This window comes from Protopterus annectens, chromosome 1.part0 (genome assembly GCF_019279795.1).
Source record: "Protopterus annectens isolate FY-2018-M chromosome 1.part0, PAN1.0, whole genome shotgun sequence".
In the NCBI taxonomy this organism is placed as follows: domain Eukaryota; kingdom Metazoa; phylum Chordata; order Ceratodontiformes; family Protopteridae; genus Protopterus; species Protopterus annectens.
Genome location: NC_056725.1, coordinates 676,351,629 through 676,378,306, shown reverse-complemented (window position 1 = coordinate 676,378,306; position 26,678 = coordinate 676,351,629). Strand labels below are relative to the sequence as shown.

At 43.3% G+C, this 26,678-nt stretch overlaps 1 protein-coding gene across 1 annotated transcript in view; it reads left to right on the top strand.

The window, feature by feature from the left end:
• PAF1 (PAF1 homolog, Paf1/RNA polymerase II complex component) overlaps positions 1-26,678 on the top strand; it is a 712,617-nt gene that overhangs the window by 582,091 nt on the left and 103,848 nt on the right. The window contains exon 13 of the mRNA XM_044062107.1: positions 2,286-2,388. Within this exon, the coding sequence (XP_043918042.1) occupies positions 2,286-2,388 (103 nt within the window). The remainder of the gene's footprint in view (positions 1-2,285; positions 2,389-26,678) is intronic.

Below are 26,678 nucleotides of genomic sequence, written 5' to 3'. Positions count from 1 at the left end.
TCATAAAAGGACAGATTCCACTGACCAGAGATTGCATGTATATGTTTGGGCTGGAAGAACTCAGCTTGTGCCATTTGAGCTGGCTAGTTGTAAGCTGTAATGTTGTACATGGGATGTAATGGCTTTAAGCCATTTGTATTTCATGAGGAACACCCTTATTGTAGTAGTATGCCTGAATATGCTCCTCTCTGAGGCCAGACTGCTCTTTAGCAGTATTTTTGGCTGGTCAGAGAGCTCATAAATTTTCAGCCTTTAATGTGAAAGTTTGTAAGTATTAAGTTTTACTTTGTTCTCACTGTATTCCTTCTTTATGTTCCCAAATGTGTATTAAATTAAATATGTGCTTCCCTTTTAACTCCAAAAGAGGATTTTTTGGTCATTTAAGGCACAAGTCTGTCACACATTACAGTTCTACTTACTTGTCTGCAAGGTCACGATGCAGTCTGATCAGCTAACTTAATAGAGCAAGTACTACTACTTGGTGAATCTGCTTGATAAGCCAATTTATCTTCTGTGATTTAATGATGGTCCGTTTTGCAAATGCACAACTACTTCAGCAGTATGATTTCATGGAAGACACATGCCAGATTATAGTGTTGCTTTTCCACCACAGTTTTGCTGTAAGTCCTAAACCAGTTTTAAACTAGTCTGCTTCTGTTTTTTTACACCATTATGTTGTTGGGATTCTTCCTGTTAATTGATGAAAGTGTTAGAAGCTTCTTGTGATTTGATGCAAGAGCCCTCTCCAAAGTGGTGCTGTACTTTTAGAATACGAACTTGCTTTAAGTATTGGCTGTTTGAGAGACGATTTGCTGTATGTAAATTCCAGTATTTATTTACAGTATGTAATAACAATATCTCTCCCTTTTTTCTCCTTTTTCCTTCAACATTTCCATTTTGAGTTTTGCATATTAAGGGCTATAACTTACCTTTGGTAGAACTTTGATTACATTGCCAACATGATGTAGCACAGTTGATGATTCTCAGTTGAAGGCCTGTAGATAAAATGTTTTCCATAGGACTGCTGGTTGTTTTAGGAGCCCATATACCTCTCTCTGTCTCACACAATGTGTTATGCAAACAGTGCAGGAAGGAAGTGCTTTTGCACATTTGCATTGACATTTTATAAAGCTGAAGTGAATGCATTAAGCATTATGTTCATATGTTGAGGGTATGCGAGTTTGATTGTATTAAAATTCAGATCCTAACTCTTCAGACCCTAACTCTTCTATAATGTTATAGATGTAAACTTCAACTCAATTGTTTGAATGTAATCCTTGCACAAATACTCAAAAGTGTAGTGTTCTTTTTTTATTAAGAAGCAGTGTTTCGCTGTTACTGTTTTTCATTATATGAACTAAATTGTGTCATTCCATGCAATGAGACTTGAGATAAGCTTGCATGTTTGAAGGGCAAGGGAAATGAATCCTAGTAATGTAAGAATGATATACTGAAGTACCGGTCACAATGACTGAAAATTCAGAGTCCTGACAGCTAGTCAGAACCTCACTTTACCTCATTGCGTGGCTGCATTACTCTAACCACCTACACCTCTCTCCCTTCACTTTTATAGACTAGGTCTGGGTCTCGCTTAACTTGAGGATGGAGACTCAGATTTCAGCATGTGCCATCTCAACTTGTTGATTATGTAGCAAATTCTGCCACCCCCAAAATCCTTAGTACAGAACAAATCATAATTATTTTTTTTCCGCAATATGACTTTTGCCTACCTACATGCTGACCATTATGTCTCTCCCAAATTGGAGCCCATTTTTTTCCCTTACCTGGAATTTCACTCAGTATCAGGGTGAGAGTCTTCCTGATGGGGCAGTCATTCAAGAAGCCATGAGTGTGTTTTATGCTGTCTGGACATTTTATAATGGTTTTACTCCATCTGTGTGTGGTGTATGGAGGCTCAGTGTGTGACACACCTCTTTGGGGGCCCATGATGTCATCCCCATGTGAGTCCATACTATTGCACACCTACATTGAAGGCTGTCACCAAGTGTTGACTCTGTCTTCTCTGGGCCATACACACCTTACCACTGCATCTGCTGTGAGGAGTTCTGCATTGTGCATCTGACTCTCCCATGGGTAGGCACACCCAACCTTCCCCCCACCTTTGTTAAATGACCAGTTTGCTAATCAAACTATGGTCACTTGGACCTAGTCTGAGCTGTATCCCTCTACGTCAACAGGGCTAGGTCAGATCAGCTTTACCCACTACTGACTTATCTTTTATTATTTAGATGCTCCATTTCTAAGTTGATGTTTACGTTTTGCAGGAAGCTCGAAAGGCTCAGCTTGAAAACCATGAACCAGAAGATGAAGAGGAAGAAGAAATGGATATTGATGAACATGAACAAGACAAGGAGAACCAGGAAATGGGTATGAAGGGAAGAGGGCATCATTTGAGTTTGACTTTTACAGATTTCATTTGTAGGTTGTTATAGATTTCCTGATGTTAGTGTAGCCACATATCTCAGACTGGAGTCTGTCATCATGAAGAAAAGGCACTTAATGCAGATTGGTTGGTGAGGGGATTTAAGCATGTCACTGTGATGCTGCTAAGTCTTCATCAGAAACACTGTTTGAATAATGCTGTTAGGCATCAGTAATCATAGCAGTAGTAACACTGGAATTTAAATAGTCAAATATTAGAGAAATAGAGAGTTCACAAAAGGGGTCATGAGCAGAAGAACGAGACAGATCAGGTAAGTATGCATATTTTTGTTATTACTTGAGTCTTTTATTGCAAGTTTTAAGCTTTTGCTTTTCTCCTGTCTTTGTTACATCTGTTTAATGACAGAAAGTGAGCATTAGCCCCACTGGTCTGCTATGAAGTGCATTTAATGTTTTATCTTTCATCTTTTTACCCTTCTCAGCCTTTCTGCTGTTTAACCATGCCATCTTGAATGTCTGTATAGTTCCCTTTCAGCAGCCATTTCAGTACCCCCATTCCATGGGGTTGCAACCATAATTATGTAGAATGCTCTTGTTTCCTTGTCTTTCCGGCAGTCAGGAAGTTGCTTCATTTACTCCTCCCTTCAATGTTCCTGATTCGTTCCCCCACTGGAGCCAGGATTGATATGTTTGAAAAGGAAAATGGAACAAATCAGCCCCAAACAACATACAGTGTTCTTGTGCATCAGTGATTTTGGGCTGATCGTTATCCCATTCCTGCCGCACATAGCATCAGTTGGCTCTGTACCCCCAGTTTGATAAATTCCTATCTAACTTCAATGGGATTACAGTTCCACCCCATCCCCAGAGCAGTGCTGAGCTATAAGGTGAAAATTTCCACTCCTTCTCACCCCTCCTTGGCTGGTCCCTCAAGCACCTGAACTTATTAAACTGTGGACATCTAGGCCACAATGCTCCTTCCCTCTATGCCTTGGAGCTGTACATGCAGAATGCTTTTGCAGATCACAGCTTGTACTGGTGGCATAGGGGAATAAAGCCGTGACTACAGTGCAGAGAATCAAAGTTTGAATAGTGGCTCACAAGCTTGACAGCACTAGCAGAGAGGTTGGCACATGTATGCTCAGGGGTACCTCAAGCAGTCCTAATTTCCCTGGTGATGACTGGAGGAACAACTGTGTGGTGCTGCCAATGGCTGGGTGGGGCATCCTGCTGACAGGCACCCTTTCCAGAAATGAGGGGCAGTCCAGCACTGAGACACATTGCACTCCTGATCTTAGGGTGTTACTAGGTGAGCAGGTGAGGTGGAATAGTTAAAACACTCCCCACAGCAGCAGTATGACACTGCCCCTGGATCCCTCATTCTCCTCATTGGCCCCAGACATTGTTGTAAGTCCAAGGGAAGGAGGGAAGATTCAGTAGACCTAGGGAATGGAGAAGAGGCACTAGGAGCAGCTGATTGTCAACTCCAAGAGAGCAAAATGTATAGATGGTCTGTACAATCTGTTGCTCCTTCACTCTAAAGCTCCAGTCTGTCTTTCTTGTTCAGAGCGGCCCCTTCACATCACATCTCTCCTTCATGGTTTTATGCACCCACTTTGTGTCCTCAGTGTCTTATGTGCTCTTAGGTGAGCATAATTGTACATCTTTATCTTTGGTAATATCCTTACTGTTTCATCCCACACATCCTACAGGTGGCTTTCCTCTGTATGCTTTACAGCAGTCTGATAGTCTCTTCCTTGTTTACTTTCTGTAACTGCCTAATAAAGACACCCACAGAGCCAATAAATGATCTTTTGCTTCCCACAGAGGATGCAGTCATTGTCCCATAACTCTGTTTGCACTTGCTCCTGCATTCTCAGTCGTCTCCACTTGTGAACAGACGCATATCTTGTTTCTCCTTTCTTCCTACCTGTCACTTACTTGTACTTCACACCAGAGTTGTTGTGACCGGTGCTATAATTTGCATTTATCTGTAATGAACATCAGCTGCCACTGCCACCTCTCTGCCTGCTTGGTCAACTATTCCTTCATTGCTGTCCCTGTCTTTGTGTTATCATTTAAGAGGTTGATTTAACCTGTTGTCTTTTCTCTCATGTATGTTAGAAACAAAGGAAAAATTGACTCTAGGATGACCTTTGTGATGCTCCACTAGTCACTTGAAATCATCTCTGACTTGAACCCTCTTTTTCTTAGCTTTCAGCCATGGAACAGTCCATTTCCTCAGTCTGAGCCTTACCCTCTGACCACTGCATTTTTCTAGCTGTCGCTTCTGCTGCAACAACTCAAAGGTCTTGGAAAAGTGCAGATAGAAAACATATACTAGTAATTCCACATCATGTTCTTCGGTAATCCAGTCAAAGGTAGTGCAGGTTTATTTGCAGCAGCTTCTGATTATGATTCCCTCTTGGTTGTTCTTTTGGAAAGCAGCCAGTGTTTCCTTCAGGATTCAGTGTGTGACTTTCCATGCCACAGGTTTTAACCTAACAGGTTTGTGGTTCTTTAGAATCTTTCCCTCCCCATCCCCTATCCCTGTAAAAGGATACAATTTTTGCAGTATTTATGTACTTCACAACTGCCCAGTGAGCTTTAGAAGATTTTTTTCAGGGATCCAGCAACACACTGATAAGATTACCATGGCCCTTGGGAGACAAACCATGAGGTCTGTTTGCTTTATCACCATCCCTTAAAGTATTAATTGCCCTCTCTACCTTATTGCCTCTCTCCTGACTGCTGCCCCTACTCTGCAATACTTCCAGGCACTTTCTTTCATGAAGACTGATTCATAGTATTCATTCAGTGCCCTGCTTTTTCCATGCCTACTACGATTTTCCTCTAGGTGTTGGACAGCCTTCCAAGGTATGTCCTTTCCCTCCTAGTTTAGAAGCCTTATTCTAGCTCTATTTTTGCCTTTTGCCTTTGCTGCCTTCATCTCCTTTGCTGCCTTTGTGATTGCCATCTTGTACTGCTCCTGTTTCTTTCTCCACCCGTTCCCTTCCACTTCAGTATGCACTACTTTTTGTCATAATCACTGTCTGCACATTCCATTATGGCAACATTGGCCTTGTCCTCCCTTGCTCTTTTAGTACCTTTTCCTCGGATGCTTGTAGCCCGAGTACTCCATCCCTGATCCATTCTCTGCAAGTTTGCTCACTGCTTTAATTTGCTTTAACTTCTCATCTTTGGTGCTATGTCGCTGCTGTGCATAATAGGTTCCCTAAAATAAAGCATTATCTTTGTATTCAGTGCTTTACCCCCCAGCGTGCGCACACAGTTTTAAACCACTCATTCTTGATTACTTTTGGTTAATGGCTGCTTCATTTGTACATCCCTAACCTGCTTCACCTTGGTTAGATCTACATCAAGAAATATGTCTTTTCTGTTACAGGCCAATGTCTGTTTCCTTAATTCTTCACATTGCAAGACCTCAGTTGTATCCCACTCCCTTTTTAATATGTAGTTTGGCATCTGTCAGTCTGCTTCTCCTAGTTTCTGATCCTTCATTAATATGACCATTTCTTCACATAATATTCATTTATTCCATCTCCCATTCTCTCACCCATCTTCTTGCGGCTAATCCACTACATCAGTTATTTGCTACTTTTCCTCGGGTTCCTATTAAGTGATCGAAGGCGCATTCTTTCAAATGCGTCTTGATGGAACTTAAAAAGCATGAAAAAGCAAAATAGTGAAACTGCATATAAATGAATTCTTTCCCTGGGAAAGAAATCTATTGGCTGCTTCTGTTACATAGCCATTTGCTTCACTGTAATGCGATCTTGGAGTTGGTTTATTTAGGTCTACAAGAGGGTAGTGAGACCAGCTATGTTATATGGGTTGGAGACAGTGGCATTGACAAAAAGGCAGGAGTCAGAGCTGGACGTGGCAGAGTTAAAGATGTTAAGATTTGCACTGGATAGGACGAGGGTGGACAGGATTAGGAATAAGTATATTAGAGGGTCAGCCCAGGTTGGAAAGTTTGGAGACAAAGCCAGAGGCAAGATTACGTTGGTTTGGACATGTACTGAGGAGGGATGCAGAGTATATTGGGACATGTACTGAGGAGGGATGCAGAGTATATTGGGAAAAAGATGCTAAGGATGAAGCTGCCAGGTAACAGGAAAAGAGGAAGGCCTAAGATAAGTTTTATGGATGTGGTGAGAGAACATGCAGGTGGTTGGTGTGACAGAGCAAGATGCAGAGGACAGGAAGAAATGGAAACAGATGATCCACTGTGGCGACCCCTAACAGGAGCAGCCGAAAGAAGTAGTAGTGTGGGGGGGGGGGGGGTGAAGCCCCACACTTTTCTGTTTTAAAAAATGTTTTTGTTTTTTGTTTTGTGAAACAGCTATTTTTTTCCCTTGGAAAAAAATTTCTGTTCTAAGCATTCGAGATTGTAAACTTTTGCTTTCATGGGTACGATGAATCATCGTTCGCTTTTTTAAGCGTCCAATGATTTAACATAGACCCTCTTCCTCTACCTTAACAGTCAGGGCACTTACCTTGACTTCCTACCCAACCTGCCCCCCCCGAGGTGGTATTCCTTACATTACATTTGATGCTTGCTTGCTTGCTCTGCTTTCATCAGTCTTCTGCTTTTAGGTCACTGTAACAATAAATGCTAACATTTGGGTTTGGCAAGTTGGTTCGTCTTCTCAGACATTTTTTTTTTTTAATTTTGTTCTGACAAAGGCTTTCATCTTATTTTTCCAATAATAATGCAGTATAGAGGTGGATGGAAGTTTATTTATCATTTTTTGTAATGTGGGCTGGTCTGTAGACTGCTTCCAACCTCCATATGTACCACAGTATCAGTGACAGTCAGTCAGAATGTTTTGCGGAGGTGGGAGGAAACTCGACTGCCCAGAAAAAAGAAAAAGTATGCATGAGTAGGACATGCAAACTGCACACAGACAATGACTGGAAGTCAGGGTCGAACTCTCTGGGTCCCAAAACTGTGAGTGAGCCATTATACTGCTCCACAACTTCTTGTTTGTATTTAGATTACCTTCACTGTAGTTGATCGTTGTGTTAGAATCAAGAAGCTTCACTTTTTATTCTGTAATGACTAGTACTTTGACCTCTTCCATTACATCAGAGGTGCCACTGGTGTAAAGATGTAATAAGCCCAGACATAGTTGGCAAAGTACTTGGATTTGCCCCAGTCTCAACCTAGATCAGTCATGTTTTTGAGAGAAATGCTAAAGTCTAAGGTCAGCCTGGAATTTGTGTTTTTGGAGGAAGATATAAACTCAGCCTTTAAAGTGCCAAAGTGAATATTATCCCTTCCACATAAAGTGAATTTTTTTTTCCTGAAGGTGTACTCAGTTATTGTTAACCCACCCATTTTCTTCTACATAATCCATGTGGCACAGGAGCTTTGCATTCACATATGCAGTATATATTCATTTGGACATATTACGTGCTTTTCCTCTCTCGAATTTTCCTAAGGAATGCAATCTCTTCAGGATGCAGAAGTAAAATTAGAGGCCTAACCCATTGGAGCTTGTGACTGGGCTGTTCATCACCATCAGTTGCAAGTTGGCATTTTTTGTGAAAGTCAAGCATTTGGGGTTATTGCATTGTTGATGGTCATCATTCCCACTGCCAAGGTAACCCAGTACCGGCCAGCTTTCAGAAGCTGACTCCCTTCCCTCCCTCTCTCTATCTTCCTGTGAAAGCTGAATGGCTGTGCATATCCTGAGAAGCAAACCTTCGGCTGTCATAGAAAGTGAGCAGTTGTCTTCTGCCATGCAGAGAAGAAAGTCCTCTCACTCTTCACTGAATCCAGTGCTGATTATTCTGGCTTATTGCTCTGATAAAGCCCCATTTGGGGACCTCTTCCATTTATTTTATTATTAGATTATTACACTATATTTTTGTTTATTTAACAAATATATTTGTATTAATATTTCATTTCTGTCAGTGTTTACAGTAATTCCTGTGGGAATTTCTTTTTTGTTGCAGTTTTTGACAGGATTGCTGATTGACCCACAAACCACTTAACCTTTTGCTGTCTCCCTCTAGTGTAGCTTTCCTGTCCACTAGGGGTTAGACACATCCTCCAAGGCTTTTCCAGTACCTGACACAGGTGCAGGAGAAGTCTGGAGTAGGAGACCCCTTGCTAAACATAATACTCTTTCCCTGGATAGTTTATCTAGTAAGCTGACAAGAAAAAGAAACAGAAGCTTCATCTTAAAGTTCATAGTTAGATTATAATTGTTTTATAAGGCTGATGTAGTTTCCTTGGCTAAGAGTCTTCTGCATTCACCTAATTCTGTTGGTTGTATTCCCATACATGGCTCTACTGTTGGTTTGGCTAGAGACCTTTCAGTTGTTTCATGGTTGCCACTGATTCCAGTCACTCTTATTCTTCAGAAGGTGAACCTGAACTTAAGTCTTAACTTTTCCTTTACATGATTGCTAGATATAGTGATATTTTTTCTTGGTAGCAGTAGGGAATATCCCCAACTTGGCAGGGTCTGTGACCATATAGAGGGTGAGATGCCCTATTATGTGGCTATACCCATAGCCGGCCTTAGGCATAGGCTAACTAGGCAGCCGCCTAGGGCGCCGCTTTAGTAGGGGCACTTTTCCAGTATTTATTTGGTGTAGGTAGACCAGGATGGGGGCACTGGGTGGTGTGGTGGGGGGTGCCGTGGTGCCGTTTTGCCTAGGGCACCAGTTGACCTAAGGCCGCTCCTGGCTATACCTTCTTATTACTAGCCTTGGATGATATTTATAAAGCTACCTGCAGGACACTGGTATCTATTTCAGCAGCACCTAAAAAGGCTGAAAAATATGGGGTCTCCTCAGATTTGATTAATTTGACAGGAGCCTGCTCAAATAAAAAAGTCCTTGGCTTCATCTTATCCTACATCCCCTGATAAAGGAGGAAATGGTTAGATCTGCAGTGCAAAATTGTGTCTCTTTCCAGTAATCTAGCTTAAGTATTTTAAATTATCGAGGTTATATTTGGACATTTATTTACAGCGTTCTTGCAGTTTTGATGATTTTGCTGCATGCTTACCTGCAGAGCAAAAGTCTTGTGTGAATGAAATTGTTTTTAATTTGACTTGGTTTCAACACATGCTTTGAGATATGTACTGTCTTGAGAAATGATGCTGCTTATATTTTGATAAGACTATATTTTTGGTTATGTAATCGGAACAAAATTTGGAATGCACCTTTAAGTTCTGACTTGGTGTTCAGGCCCTCTGTTACAAAGATTCTCAAATAGTGGGATGGTACATGGCACATTAATGCATGGGGTAACTAGGACGCTTCATGTACCCAAGTTCTCCCTAAACAAGGAGTCTTCCTTCAAGAGGCAGAACAAACAAAAATCCAAGTCAAACAAAAGTCTGGAATACAAAAGGAAATAGGAGGATAACTCTTTGAAACTAAACAAGAGGGGGGATTCATTCAAAAAGAAAAAAGTAAAAAGATCAAACCCCCTGTAACAGAATGACTGTGCTGAGTCACAGAGTACCCTTCCTGCCTTTCCTTCTCTTCCTGTGACCCTCAGGCTGTTTCTCAAGCTTGCAGCCTGGCCACAAATGGTCTCTGACAAATGGGTTCTGAGAATTATTCAGAGGAGATGCACTTAGCAGTGACTAGAAAATGCTCCCCCTTTTAGGGGAATTCCACCACACCCACCAGACAGAGCTGCTTCCTCTAGTGGTTTTATCACATGGTATAAGCAGGGGTCATAGAACTGGTTCCTGTGATACCCAAAGAGACAGGATTTTCCTCCCAGAATCTTTGTAGTACTAAAAAAGGAGCACTCCTGGAGATCCATGTTAAATTTCTAAACACCATTCTAAAAGTTTTGAAGTTCAAAATGTCTGTCCTTCTGTATGTCCATGTATTGCTTCCAAATCACTGTTTCATTAAAAGCAAAATGAAAACTCAAGCTAGAACTTTCACTGAGTGACCTCCCAAACTTCTTGTGTCAGAGGCACATGGGATATATGCAAATAAGCCTTATGAACATCAGGTGTTTCAGCTAATTGGCGATTATGAATGCCCATGACTTGTTTCGTCATTTTAATGAACAGTTTTAGGCCAATAAAGCCAAACCCCACTAGCCGTGGATATGCATATTTTGGCCTTATGACCTTATCAGCACAGCACAAGCAGAGTGTCTGACTAAGCATTGGAAACACAGGGCTGTTATACCCAGCTGATGTCCATTATCATTAGGGTCACTGCAAAAATATCCCAAACAACAAACTAAAACAATGAGTGAGAAGGTCACTGAAAAACCAGTCGGTAAAAACAAAATGAAAACATGGGATATATGCAAATAAGCCTTATGAACATCAGGTGTTTCAGCTAATTGGCGATTCTGAATGCCCATGACTTGTTTTGTCATTTTAATGGACAGTTTCAGGCCAATAAAGCCAAATCTCACTAGCCATGACAAAACATGTCATGGGCATTCAGAATCACAAATTAGCTGAAACACATGATGTTCATAAGGCTCATTTGCATATATCCCATGTGCCTCTGACACAAGAGGTTTGGGAGGTCACTCAGTGAAAGTTCTAGCTTTGCTGGAGTTTTCATTTTGTTTTTACTGATTGGTTTTACAGTGACCTTCTCACTCATTGTTTTAGTTCGTTGTTTGAGATATTTTTGCAGTGACCCTAATGATGGACATCAGCTGGGTATAACAGCCGTGTGTTTCTAATGCTTAGTCAGACACTCTGCTTAGTCAAAGTCTCTGTTTCATGGTATCTAGATCTCAAGGACACTTGTCATATTCCTGTTGCTCCCATTCTCATGATTTTTTTGAGATTTCCTGTACCTGGCTTACATTATCAGTTTTCTGCATTACTTTTTGGGCTATTTACTGCAGCACAAGTGTTTAGAAACGGTCTGTCCCCAGTGGTTGTCTATTGCAGAATCCTCTGCATTCACATTTTTCCTTATTTTGGCAACTTGCTGATTTGTGATGATTCTGTATCCGGTTACTTGGAGTCCTTAGACAAAGTTCCATCCCTCATTTCCCACCTGGGCTTCAAATTGACTCTTCAAATGTCCATCCTTACACCCCCCTCAATGTATTGTTTTCCTGTGTATTGGATAGACACAGTAAAAGGATAACCTTCATGTTAGAAGAAAAGTTCTGACTTATCAGGGCAATTTCTTAGATTTGTCACTTTTGCAAGAGAGTTCCTCAAAACTCTAGGCCTCATGGCATTAGTTATTGTCATGATAGCACTAGCCAGACAACGCATGAGAAAAAGTCAGTAGTACTTTGAGAATTGTTGGACCCAGCACCTTCATCCCTTGGATTTCTTGGTACCGTACTGAGATTTGTGAAACAGGAACTGCAGCAGTGAAAGGATCAACTATCTCTGAATCCAGGACTCCCTTTTTCTCTTCAAACCCCAGTCCAATCTTTTTAGAAGGACACACTAGATTTTGCATGGGGCACAGTGTCCATGAAAGTTCAAGTGCAAGGCATATGGGGTCCTTAGGACACGCCAGAGCACATAAATGTAAAAGAGATGTTTGCAGTGATTCATGCCTTTAAAGTTATTATCCACTTATGGACTCTTAAGTCATCCTTTAGTGGTTACAGAGAACAACACCATAATAAGGTAACCAAACAGGTAAGAGTGTACTGAGTCATACGGTTGGCAGTGACGGCCTGGGAGCTGGCTGTGCAGCATTTTCTGACTCTACAGGTCTCGTACATTTAGTCATAGCAAAACACAATGGCTGAGTAAGCAGATCCTGGACAGACATTTGCAAGTGGAAGCTCCATGTACAGGTCTTCCAAGACTTGATACAGATTTGGGGAACACATCAAGTAGATCTGTTAGTCTCCTTTTAAAACAAACAACTGAAAAGCTTCTGTTCAAGACATCTTTGCAACCATGTTTGGGAGACTGACACCCAAACATTTTCATGGTCAGAAATGTTCCTGTATGCATTTCCAGTGATCCCTAAGGTACTTATATAGATTCAAAAAGAATCGCCAAAGATCCTTGTGATAATCCTCTTTTGGTGCAGGTATGGTTGATTTGCCATTTTAAGTAATGGAATTGGCTAAGGACAATTACTACAAGCTTCCTCACAGACTGGATCTTTTTAGTATCTGGGCAAATGGTACACCCCAACTTATTGCAATTGCAACTGATACCATTTGCTCCTTGAGGATGTGCAGCAGGTATTTAACGAGGCAAGAAAACCTGCAACTAGAAAATCTTATACTTATAATCGGAAGAGGTTTTGTAGGTGGTGCCTAGCCAATAACAGAGTACCTGAAAACACTTCATCCCCTCCTGGTTTTTGAAGTATTTGCGTGAGCTACTTGGAGTTGGTTTGTCATTTACTTCTATTAAAGTGCATCTTGTGGCCATTTCAGCTTGCCTGCCCATGTATCCTCCTCTTCTAATCTCTTTCTGTGGTCAAACAGTTTGTGAAAGGAGTGTTGCACACGAAGACTGCCTTGAAAGCAAATTCCTTCTCCCTGGGATCTCAACTTTGTTCTTGAACAGTTGACTTTCTTTTGAACCTGGCTGTCAGGCTGATTTATGGTTAATTTCCTGGAAGATGGTTTTACTCATTGCTCTGACATCTGCAAGGTGAGTGTCTGAGCTGCAGGCTCTCGTGGTGGGCCACCCCTATTTGATTTTTCACTTACCCATCATCCATGAGTAAAGTTGTTTCTGAATTTACCTTGAATCAAGCCATCAATCTCCCAGTGTTCTATCCTGATCCAAAAGACAAGGGAGAAAAAATTCTACATACCTTAGATACACATTGGCAGCTCAGGTGCAGCCTTTACAGAGCTTACAAATGCTGAACAGCTGTTTGCTGTGGACTAAGAAAGGTCTATTGCATGGTGCTATCCTCTGCTGTTTTCTATTACTCCCACCATGGTAAATCTCTTCCAGGCAAGGTTAAGGCTGACTCATCTAGGACTTTTATCCTCTTTGATGGCATATTGGAAAGGGGTAGACTGTATAAGCATTCTAGAGATAGCAACATGATCTTCTGTTCATACCTTCACGAAGCACAACAAACTGAATTACTTTTCAAGGTTCAGATCAGGCTTTGTTAGGACCATTCACCAGGGGTTCGTAAATACTTGTCCTTCTACCCCTTAGGTAGGGTAAGCATTGGGAATGTACCCAAAATGCCACTGAGGCAATGGGAATGATGAACATAGTACAGTTGCACAAGTTCTTCTTTCCTGTAACAGTAGACCTCCTCACTACCTCAGTGGAAGCCTCCACCCGCCATCTCCCAGATTGTGTATAATTATAATGGATTTCAACTACTTTGCTTCGGTTGTTGGAATTGTTTTTATATGGCATCATGATTGGCTGTGAATTTACTCTTGCTAAATGATTCTGGTTTCAGGTATTTTCCTTTCCTCCTTTGCGGAAGTGAAAAGCCTGAAAACTCCCTCCATGTGACAGCTGAAGTTTTCCATCTCAAGATATGTTCAACCAATCAGCTGTAACAGGAAGAAAGAGTGAGGGGTAGTCTAAGCTTTTGAATGTTGGCCAGTACTGGGCTGCTTTGGCAAATAACCCAAAATGACACTGAGGCAGTGAGGAATTCTAACATTTACTGTTATAGGTATGTAGGACTTAAGCAACTGTACTATATTTGCTGGCTAGACTCAACCAGCATCCACTTTGTGCTGGGGAGGAATGCACCATAAAGCACAGTCTAAGTATTGGCAGTTTAGCTATACCTGGATTGCTGCCAGAAGGATGGTAGTAGCAGAACATTCCTAATTCAGGGATCAGTAAGAGGGTTCCATCAGCAGGCCAAGATGTGTTTACCTTTACTTGTCAAGACAGAAGCTCAGAAGATAAGCCAGAGCTTTGCTTTCCATGAGGTGTGCCCATTACAGAAGCAACCTTCCGGGTCCTGTAGGTGCTCAGCCTACCTTTGATAAATGAGGGCTCAGTCTTGTTAGTCCTGCAATGAAAGTACATACTTTCTTCCCCTCCTGGGGAAGATTGGGGAGTACATTCCTGGGTGTAGGCACAACTTGTTTCCCCATTCAGTTGCCCAGAGGTCAAGAACAAGTGACCTTATTCCACAAAGCAGCTTCTAGAGTCAGTGCATTTGAGGCCAAGAGCTCCCTTTAGGCTCAGCAGTCTTTTTGCCCAGCTTGATGTGGCAGCACTGAGTTAGCCCTTGATATATCTTTTATTTGTGAGTCTAGACATCTGGTAAATGTTTATCTTTTAAGAGCCTGAGTCATGGGTCGGGGACTGCTCACTTAAGTAATACAACTTGATGTCAGTGCTGGGCCTTGAATGGGCGTTTTTCTTCCATTTGCAGTTTGTCTCATTTGACATGTGGCATTCTCATTTTTCATGCTAGCCCTTGTTTTCTTTGACTGTGCACACTAAGCTATGGAGGCAGACAAGGACATCATGTACCCCCCCATCCTCCAGCCCCCACTTCTCACAACACTTGAGAGACCTTAAGTCTTACATAGAGCCTCTGTAGATTGCCATCTAGCCCCCATTCATTTCCTCAGAAATGCCCAAATGTGTATGGGGAAAAGGAAGAGGAGGAGCCATGGGTTATTCTCTCATGGAGCCACTGAACATGGATGGGTAGTATTGCAACTGGAAAACATCCAACTCTGCTTCTTCAACTTTTAAGAAAGCAGATAAGCTGTACAGGCTCTCATATGAGTGAAGTTTGTCCCTTTCCTGGCATCCATAAGCTGCATCTTACTCCCTCTGGTATAGATTCTAGGGCATAAAGTTTTGCTACCCTGACACCAGAGTCTGTAGACAAGTGTGGCAAGAAAGTATGGTTCTATGCCACATTTGAAATTGGGGCCCTTAGCCAGTAATCCCACCTGTTCAGTTTCCAGTCTCATCTGGTGAATCAGGCCTCAGAGAAGCTTGCTGATCTCTCTAAATCTGGCCAAGATTCTGTCTTCAGTTTTGAGTGGAATGTCTTTTGCGCTGGCAGCCTGCTATAGTTTTGACAATGTGGCCATAGCTACAAGTTCAGGTATGTGCTACATATAGAATAGCATGGTTGAGACTGTCCACCATCAAGGAGGAGTTCAGAAACAACATTTTTGTTTACCTGGTTCAAAGCTGAAGTTGTGTTTTTCCTACAGCTCATCACAAATTTCAGGGAAGACAGACCAAAGGTGATTTTGTCTCCCCATCTGAATGATAAAGGGTATGGTGTCAGACTGTCGTGTCCTTTGTTATATAGGATTTTCTCCTAGTTCTGGCCATGGATGTTCCTGCATGGTTGGGGGTGACAGACAACTCATCATACTAATGATATAACCCCCTCTAAGTCTGAGTTTTTCTGCTGAGTGTCCGGCTGCCATGCAGCTCCCCTCTATATATGCTTGTCATATTGGTCACTACTGCAGTAGCCTTAGCTATATGGGTTATACCCTGCCAAAGATATTACAGCCTGCAAGCTTCCAAAGCTTCAGGGCACCTTCCACACACCCAGACCATTAGTCAGCTAAAGCTGACCAAACTGGAAATACTGGTTTGGGTGTCAAACCCTCCAGAGCTTTCCTGCTGTTGAAGAGAGTTCTCCTCCCCAGGGTTTTGAGGAACCACTGTTGGCTTGTGTTCTTTTGCTGAGCAGATAACTTTCCTTTAAGGAAAAAACTTGCACATTATAAAAATTGTTTTATTGTACTTTCCTGTGTAGAAAAATAATTTTTAGGCTAGGAGTGTTTGTTTTAACTGACTGTCATGAGACTTAACTACTTTTAAATGGAAGCGTACTTCTTTCCTGTCATAGGTTCATAGGTGTGTACTAAGCTAATGGGCCTGGAGCCTTTACAAGCCTAGCCCATAGTATTACCCTGGCATCGTGCCACCCAATCTTAGTTCCTAGTGCATCTGTTGAGTAGAGCCACTGGAGTGATCCCCGGGGTGAATGTTTTATTTCCCATCCACTCGTCAAGATTTCTCTTGAGGGCCCATGAGGTGCTCTGCTTGACATGTATGGGAAGTCTATTCCATAGCATGGGCAGTCTCTGGGTTATGAACCTGTCCCTCCAGCATGTTCTGTTGACTGTGGTAATGAGGTTGAGGTCTCTGGAGCATGTAGTGTGGAGGGATTGGGATTTCTTTAGATGCAGCATTTCTAACAGAGCTGGGTCAGACATGGCTTTGTAAGTCAAGCAGAGATCGCCTCTAAGTAGGCGATATGAGACAGAGAATAGTTGGAGTTTTTGAGCCTGTCCATATAGGGCAAGTGTTTAAGGCCTAGGATCCTCTTTGTGAGGTACTTTTGCGGCCTCTCCAGTTGTTGCAGGTGTCTAGTGAGGTACATGCCAAATGTGGCGTTGTACTCTATGATTGGCCTAATGAGGAAAGAGTAGAGGGAGACAATGACCTCTTTCTTCCTGGATGAAAACCCTTCGTAATGAGATGTGCCACATAGAAGGACTTTCTGACCACAGTGGCAACGTGGTGGTCAAAAGAGAGGTTGCTGTCAACCTGTGTTCCCAGATCTGTTATAACAGCTTCTGTGTTCAGTGGACTGCCATCAATGTGGTAATTCAAGGGAACCGTGTTTTTCCCAAAGGGGATGAAGACACATTTTTTGGCATTGAGCTTAAGGCCATGGTTCTGACACCAGTCGTTAGTCTCATTGAGGCCTTTCTGTAGGATGTTAGCATCACTTAGGGAGTTAATAATAGCTCCCAACTTGCAATCATCTGCGAACCTTGTTAACCAGAGTCCCTTCGTGTTGGCTTGGACTTCAGAGAAATCGATACCAAACAGAAGAGGACCCAGGACCGAACCCTGTGGGACTCCAGTCATGACTGGTCGGCAGTCTGACTTGGAGCCAGCTACTTTCACGCTGTGGGTTCTGTGAGCCAGTTTGCAACTCACCTAGTGATATAGGGGTTGATGCATAGCTTAGTAAGTTTTTCTATGATTTCTGATGGGGAATGGTATCAAAGGCCTTTGCTAGATGAAGGTAGGCTGTATGAACCACCTTACCTTCATCCACAGCTCTGGTGACTGACTCAGAAAAGTCAACTAAGTTGATCAGGGATGATCTACCCTTCACAAAACCAAACTGTGTAGGATCCAGAGTTTGGAGATTCCCTATATCCTTGTTTATTAGTTCCATGATGATGCGTTCCATAGCTTTGCATATCAGGCTCGTCAGGCTAATGGGACGATAGTTCCCAGGCTCTGTAGTTGCACCTCCTTTGTGGAAAGGGATGACTCTAGCAGTGCGCCATTCGGTAGGGACAAAGCCTGAGGTGAGGCTGTGACTGAACAGGGCACACAGGTGAGGTGCCAGTTCACTCTGTAGTCCATGTAGAACACAGCCAGGGATACTGTCGGGTCCCATAGAAGCTGTATTCTTGGCCTTGGACAGTGCTGTTTTAACCTGTGCAGCAGTAATACTGGGTGCCTGGCAATCTACTGGTATTGTGATTGGTCCTTTGAGGGGGGGGGGGTAAAGTTAGCACTGAATCTGTTCGCCAGTATATTTGCAATATCTGTTGGCTTGGTGCAGGAGATACCATTGTGCAGTAGCTCAGAGCAAATCTGGGTATTGTCATGAAGATTCTTTACATAACTATAGAAGGCTTTGTGGTTGTCTTTACTATCTGCTGCAATTCTGTTTTCATGGCTAGCTTTAGAGGATTTGATGAGGGATCTCAACCTTTTGCTGAGGCTGATGAGTTTTTTCCAGTCTTGGGACTTCACCTTATTCCGCATCAGTTTCCTCCTCCTGTTGTAGAGTTTGTTTATGGCAGGGGACCACCAGATTGGCTTCCTTTTTTTAGGGAGAGCATCTTAGTTCTATTGGGTATGGCGAGATCCATGCATTTGTGTATATGTTCTTACAGTGCATTGGTGTATGATATGGCGGTCATGCAACTATTCTCCATTTGCATGGGTGTCGTGAAGTTAGCCACCTCTGTTTTTAGGAGCCCTTTGCATGGGTGTCATGAAGTTAGCCACATCTGTTTTTAGGAGCCCAAAGTTAGCTTTGGAGAAGTTTTTCATGGTTGTTACCTATGTTGGGGGGGGTGGGAGGGATGTGGATTTCCAAGTTGATTAGCTTGTGATTGGATCTAACCAGGGAGGAGTTGACTATTGGTGTAGAGCAGCGGTCGCCCATGTTAGTAATGATCAGGTCAAGGATGTTGCTACCTCTAGTGGGGGTAAGAACGAGTTGGTCCAAGGCATTGGAATTAATGAATTCCAGAAAGCATTGGGCATGTGTATTGGTACACGAGTAGTTTTCCCAGTTAATGGAGGGGTAGTTGAATTCACCCAGTATGAGAGTATTAGGTTGGACCCTAATATTCTCCAAGGTGCTTAGGAATGTGGAGTGTGAATCTTGGGACATGGTTGGGGACCTATAGCAAGCTACGACCTGAATCGCTGTCTTACCCAATGTTAGCTGCACCTAAAGTATCTCAGATGCATTATGTTGGGCTACCAGTCTGGAGGTGTGCGCATCCTTTATGAATATGGAAACACCACCGCCTTTGGAGCTTCTGTCCAAGTTCTGGGGCCAAAAGGTGTGGAATGAGTTGTAGCCTGGTAGTGCAGGGTTGCTTTCTGCTGCCTTGAACCGGGTCTCTGTTACAGCACAAATGTCGATGTTCTCTATTTTAAAGAGTACCTCGAGCGAGTGCATTTTGAGATTTAGACTTCTAGCATTGAGCAGCATGACCCTCAAATTGCATTTGTTTGTAGCTGTTGCGGTGGTAATTTGGTCTTTGGAGCACCACTTAAAAAGGCACTATAGGGGTGTCAAGAGCCTTGGCCAGTGTCCGAAACCCTAGAGGTGACAGATGCAGGCTCTCTCTGGCAAAGCATCGAGGTCTGTCAGTCATGCCATCCCAGGCAGACAGATACTGGATCCCCTTACAATGACACCAGAAACTTAGCCAGTTGTTGAAATCAATACTTTTCTGCTTGTACTGTGGTATCATTCTGGGTGATGGTAGGATGCTGCTCAGGGCTAGGGTCATACCCGCCTGGGCTACATAATCCGAGTGCTCCTCCATGTCTCTTTTCATGTAGTCCAGGGAGGTACATCTCTGGTCATTCACACCCACATGTACAATGACAGAGTCCTGTTTGTACCTGTTGTTGAGGGACCTGAGTGCATGCATTATGTGGTGGATCCTGGCGCCTGACAGGCAGCTGACTGTTACTTTCTCCTTATTCAACCTGCCATTTTTAAAAGTTGTTTAAAGTAATTGAAAACTATTTTTTCTGTAGAGAAACTGTATGTTACTTTTTAGGGCTGGCAAAGTGTTTTAAATAAAATGCTTTTGAAAAAATTGACTTAAAACCTTGACATGTTTACTGCCTTTTGCTACATGTTTTTCTTGGGAAAGAGGCACCATTTTCAGACTGACCATAGAGCAGACTTCCAGTCCCATGGTGCCCATCTTCCAACCACAAGAAGAAAAAGCTAAGCAAACAGCCTTGCCACCAATGCAGGCTAACAGTTTGCCTCAGCTGAAGGTGGTTATTTCTGTTGTGCCCATAGCTTTTCCTCAGACCACTCATCTGTTATCCTGTATTCTTGTGGTATAGCACCTTCAGCCACTGTGGATTGGGGGTTTAGCCACATACTTTTATGGCTGTTGGTGTCCCCTCACTGGAAAAGGGAGAGCCACTCTTATTGGCCCTGTTAGAGGTAGCAGGGAAGGCTTGCCTGTTTAGTCATAATGTTGTGTCTGCTTGGGAAAGCAGCTGCTGTTGCCATTAATAACACTGTTGAACCCATTTTTCCTGTCAAAAAGAAACTGAAAAGTAAATGTGTATCTAGTCTTCCTCAAATTTCCATAGACAGGAGTAATATACTTGGTCTGGCTTAGGGTTTAATTCAGGAAATTGATCATTCTTATAAATTAGTTTCTGTTTAAAAGAAAGAGGGTTCCCTGTTTTCCTGAACTGATTCAGGATTCTGAATCTGGACCGGAAGATGAATGAACAGATAACTGGGTTTTCTCCTCAGTTTTCTGATTCAGACTCCGAGAACAGCTCAGTTTATAATGGCGGATGTTCTTCATGTTTCACTGTTGCAGTCATTACATTTGGGTTATCTGCCTGCAGGTAACCCTCAGCCGGCCTGAATACCACTTCCATGACGTCAGGTCATCAGAGGTATAAAACATGCAGCCGACGCCATTACATCAGTCTTTCTTAACATGTAGTGCCCGAAGCAGAAGCAGTTCGCAAGTGCCGGTCGGCTGACTCCTGAAATTTTCATTTTCGAGTTTCAGACCTGAAGTCTTCAAAAAGATAAGTACCTCGTTGAGGATCCTTTTTTCTTGCTCTAACCGATGTCAGAAAAAATTAACAATTGTCTTGCTGTGGAAAGCAAATACCTCATAGAGATTTTCATTCTTACAGCGTCACCTGTTTCGGCCCTGACCACGATGTCCCTCGCTGTCAGTTTTGTGCCTTGTTCAATGCTCAAACTATTCGTCGTTGGGCTATTTTTGTAGCTAAATACTTTTGTTCTTGATCTCCATACTCTGAATTGGCTTCGTTAAGCCATCTGACTACCGATCCCCTGAAAAAAAACGTAAGGATAAAGGCAGAGACAGATCGCGTAGGTCCAAAACTGCCAATAACACTTCTGATAAGCTAGTCACCAGTCCGCCGGTACTCAGTGAGGCACTTTCACAGCTCCTGATACCCGCTACTACAGATTTGTAGGCCTCTACTGAGACCCATTCGGAGTCCGGTATGCCGCGAGATGCTTCTTTGATTATGGAACCTGCGGATGTCTCTACCTTGGATGGGTCCGGAGCCGCTGTGCAGGCACTGGCTTCTGAGGCTGTATTTAGGCTTACCGATTTTCATAACAAACCAACTACTTCATTTCAAGCTAAAAATACCAAATTCCTCAGGCCTAAAGCACGCACTAAGCCCAGAAAACCGACGACCAGAGCGCATTCTCAGGCCCATATGCCTCAAAAACAAATGATTAGAATGGCTGAAGACCTTATTATCATAATTAGGGGAAGCCAGCCTTTCCCCTCTAGAAGACCTAGAACTGATGAATCTGATATCTCTGTTCCTTCTGACTACCAGGATTTACCCTTATCTACCTATAAGGATTTTGATGCAGAAGATGCCATTCCCTCTGCTTCCCCTCCAGAAGATTTTTCTTTTGGTGAAACCTTGCATGCCCTTAAGGAGCATTTCTGCTATTCTCAATCCAAAAAGAGACTTGGGGAATTTTTAAACCTGCCTCAATACAGGCCTCTAGCTATCCCTCCTGTTCTGGAGATTGTAGATGATGTTTTCTTGGAATCCAGCCTTACCCCAGACACTTTGCCTCCAGCTCCCAGGAAACCTGACAGGTACTAACAGCGTACCTGACTCTCACAAATTCCTTTTCAAAAATCGTACTGCGGATCCAGAGACCATTTCCCAAGGACTAAAAGGCATTAAGGCTACTACTGCCAAAAATCCTACCCCTTCTGATAGGGATTCTAGAGCTTTAGACAGATGGGGTAAGAAGGTATGTACTTCTGCCACTTTGGCCATTAGGGCTTAAAATTGCCAGTTTCATATGTTACAGTATCCACAGCATATTATTGGCGTAATTAAACAGAAAAGGATGTTGATTCCTGACTGCTGAGCACAGATTTACAAGAGTTAATGCATTCTATTGACCAAAGTAGGTAAACATACTTTGCAATGTGGTTTTGATGCTTTAGAAGCATCTTGCAAGGCTGCTGTCACTGGGTCTGTACTTAGAAGGCATGCTTGGCTTAAGGAACAAAACTTGCCAGATCATGTTAAAGCTAAATTACTGGATGCACCCTTACACCAAGAGCGCCTTTTTGGCAACAAAGCAGAAGTCGTCCTCAAAAGGATGGAGGAAAAAGCTAAATCTATGCAAACTGTTAAGGATTTCCTACAAGTACAGCCACTTAGATTCAGTAGACATTGACTTTCAAAGAACTGGTGCTTTCCAGTCCCTTCCACGCCTTCTCAGTCCAAACCCAGGAGCAGCAGACCACCAAGACTTCAGTATCAGGCTGTGCACAGATCTAAGCAGTGGGGGGCCCCAACTTCCAAAGCAGAGAGTAGTAAGCCTCCCCCCTATGGAAAAATGGCACAATGACTTATCCTTACCCCTACCAAACCTTGCTCAACTACTTGCTCCCTTTGGAGGAAAGCTCGCCCTGCCTGCAAAAAACTGGGAACTCATTACCCCAGACAAATGGGTTTTAAATGTAGTTTCCCTAGGATTCAGATTCACTTCCACTCACTCCCAACCCCAAGTGGATGGCCAGACCTTCCCCCAAACCCATGGGCGGAGGCCCAAAAACAAGTGCGCTCTCTCCTCAGTGTCAGGGCTATTCAACCCGTTCCAGCAGAACAAAGGGGACAAGGTTTTTATTCAAGACTGTTCCTGGTTCCCAGAAAAGAAAACTCCTGGCGTCCTATCCTGGACCTTTCTATTCTCAACACCTTTCTGGTGGTTCCAAAATTCAAAATGCTAACTCTTCAACAGCTTCTTCTGTGCTAGCCAAGGATGCCTGGCTGCCAACTCTAGACTTAAAAGAAGCTTACCTGCACATCCCAATAAGGGAATCCTGCAGAAAATTCCTACACTTCAGGGCAGGCTCTATGTACCATCAGTTCTCTGCTCTGCCCTTTGACTTAAATATTCAGATTTACCCATATTTGGATGATTGTCTGATTCAGGCAGAAAGTCAGGACTTGCTATTACAGCACCTGGCATTTGTAAAGAGACTTCTAACTTCACTGGGGTACACCGTCAACAAGAAGAAATTACACCTATTACCCTGCCAACAGATTGTATTCCTGGGAGCAAGCTTGAACACAGCTTCCCAGGTGGCATTCCTCATTCCTGAGAAACAAGTTAATTTGGCAGCCTACTTCAGACTACTGGTCACAAAAACCCAGCTATCTGCAAGGAAAATCCGGCAAGCCCTGGGGTTCCATGGCCTCTTGCATTCTGTTAATTCCATATGCAAGACTGCATATGAGGAAGCTTCAGTGGTACCTAAAAAGTCTATGGTGTCAACATTCTCAGGACCTGGAAACAATGATTCCTATCATTCCTTGTTTAAGGGCAGAGTTCCTTTGGTGGGCAGAGGCCTGCTACCACAACAAAGGGACTCCCTTTCATTCTACCCCCTGCCACCCAAACCCTAACAACAGACGCATCAGACTATGCGTGGGAAGCTCACATGGCAGGGGTAGTGCATTCATGGCAAATGGAACCCAAAACAGATGCACCTGCGTATCAATCAAAAAGAAATGTTAGCTGTACAGAATGCTCAGACAGCCTTCAGAGACCTTATTCTTCCAGGACAACTATTGGTAAAGACAGACAACACCACAGTTATGTGGTACATAAACAAGCAGGGGGGAACCCATTCCTACCCACTCTACAGACTAGCCATGACTCTGTGGAACACAGCCTTGAGCTACCAAGTGTACCTACAAGCTCAATTCCTGCCAGGCAAACTAAATTCACTGGCAGATGACCTAAGCAGAAATCTCATGGACCCACAGGAATGGAAACTGGAACCCAAAATATTCAAGCTCTTGAGGAACAAATGGGGGACTCCAGAGGTAGACCTGTTTGCCTCCCCTCAGAACTACCAATCGAACAAAATCTGCACCAGAACTCCCCACAGTCAAGCTTGGAAAGTGGATGCCCTGTTCTTTACCTGGGAAAGCCTCTTAGTTTATGCCTTTCCCCCTGTGCCTCTCCTCTCGAAGGTTCTACTAAAGATCAAACAGGACAAGCCAAGGACAGTTCTGATTGCACCAGACTGGCCACGCCAGCACTGGTACCCTCTTTTGCACAGTCTGCAACCTTGGCACCTGCCTCAGACCCCTTCCCTGCTGTCCCAGCAGGCGGGCCAGATTCTGCACCCTCAGCTTCAAATCCTGAATCTTATAGCCTGGCTAATTCCCTGACCTCACCTCCAGCAACGCAACCCCCAGTAAGCAGGTGTTGGATGTCATTCTTGAGGCAAGGAGGCCTAGCACTAGAAAATCCTATTCAGAAAAGTGGAAAAGATACTGTTCCTGGAGCCAGGCTCAGGGGATGGGCACAACGGTGCCCAGCTTACCTCATATTCTAGATTATTTAACAGAAATGCTCCACAAGGGCATGCATTTCTCTTCAATTAAGATTCATGCCTCTGCCTTATCAGCACATTATAATACTGACCCACCACTCTTCTCTCTTTCCCTGCTAAAACAATTCCTTAGAGGGGCCAAAAATGTAAGACCCCACAGAAGGGCTCCCACTCCAGCCTGGGACCTTAACTTTGTATTGGAAAACTCACCCCCCCCCCCTTTGAACCAGCTGCTACAGCATTGTTGAAATTCCTTTCTTGGAAAACCGCTTTACTTCTAGCCATCACTTCAGCAAGAAGAGTGTCTGAACTGCAGGCCCTCATGGCAGTGGGAACCCTTCATTATCTTCCATGCGGATGGGGTTTCCCTTAGGACTAATCCATCCTTCATGCCCAAGGCGGTGTCCAGTGTGGCTCTAAACCAGTCCATTCATTTGCTTACTTTTTTCCCTAATCCTCAGAATAAAGGGGAAAGGATACTGCATTCTCTGGACATACACAGCTTAGATTCTATTTGGTCAGGTTTAGGCCTCTCAGAAAATCTGACCAGCTGCTAGTTAGCTTTGCTGCAGGGGCAGAGGGGAAGGCCCATTTCAAAGCAAACCATTTCCAAATGGATAGCACATTGCATCCATTTCTGCTACAAACACCATGGAAAACCTACCCCACAAAGGATAAGAACACATCCCACCAGGGCTGCATCTACCGCTACTGCATTTCTCAGAAGAGTCCCTACCAGGGACATCCTGGAAGCTGCAACCTGGAGCTCTGTGCATACTTTCACCAAACATTACCACCTGCCTATCTTTTCTAAATCCAGAGCTGGATTTGCCACAGCAGTTTTACAGGGCCTTATTGCTAGCCCTAATGCTCTTTAACTACCTCCACCCTTCCTTAGCTTTGAGAATCAACCCAAGTGTAATGACTGCAACAGTGAAACACAAAGAACATAGTATAGTTGTGTACACTTACCATAAATGTAGATGTTCGAGTGTATTCACTGTTGCAGTCCTGGTTACCCTCCCTCCAGTCCCCGTGACTTCTCTTGTCTTTTATCTTGCCTCCTTGTTTGGCATATATTGTATCATGTGTATTTGCTTTTTGCTGGGGGTGTTCCATACCACATTATTGCTTCCTATTGTGGGGACATCTGGGGCAAGAAAAACTGATGTAATAGCGTCGGCTGCATGTTTTATACCCCTGACAACCTGACGTCATGGAAGAAGCAACAGCATCCGACACACAAATCGGAAGACTCTGGTATTCAGGCCGGCTGAGGGTCACCTGCAGGCAGATAACCCAAATGTAATGACTGCAACAGTGAATACACTGGAACATCTATATTTATGGTAAGTGTACACAACTGCGCTTTTCTCTCTCTCTTTCTTTCTTTTTGTCACTCTCTCTCTCTCTTTTTCCTCTCTCTCACTCCCCCCCCTCCCCCAATCTAGATTGTGCCAGTGTTTTCAGTGGGAGAACACTGAGGTTTCTCTGTCCCTCAGAAAATGCTATAGGTTCATAGGTAAGTACTAGGCTGGCTGCCATTGCTTGCCATTTTAAGCCTAGCCAGTTTTCCTTTTTGTGCTTGAAATAACCTATCCTTTTTCATTATAGATTGGCCTTGCCCATCCCATGGTCAATAAGTATGTGTTACCAAATGAGAATAACTAGGCTTATACCATAGATAATTCATGGGAACTTGTGCATAGGATAAAGCATTTAGGAGCTGTCTGCTCATTAGTAGTACAGGAGACAGTGTGGGGTAATTTTTCAGTTTCCCGTCCATAGATCTAAGTTGCACTTGAAAATGGACAGGAGTAAACTATGATCTGATGTCAATCTTCATTTATTCTTGATGAATGGGACTCTGTTCATAGGTTGGTACTAGGCTATTGGCCCTAGGGCCTATACAAGCCTAGTCATAACAATTTCCTGGCTGTTTCTTCCCAGAATATTTGCTTCCCTGGACCCCTGTCTAACTGATGTAATCCCCGGGGTAAATTTCCTGTCTGCCATCCAGTCAAGGTTTCTTTTGAAGAGGGCCAAGGAGGCGCTCTGCCTGACATGTATGGGTAGTCTATTCGAGAGTATGAGGAGTCTCTGGGTCAGGAACCTATCCCTCCAGCATGTTTTGTTCATT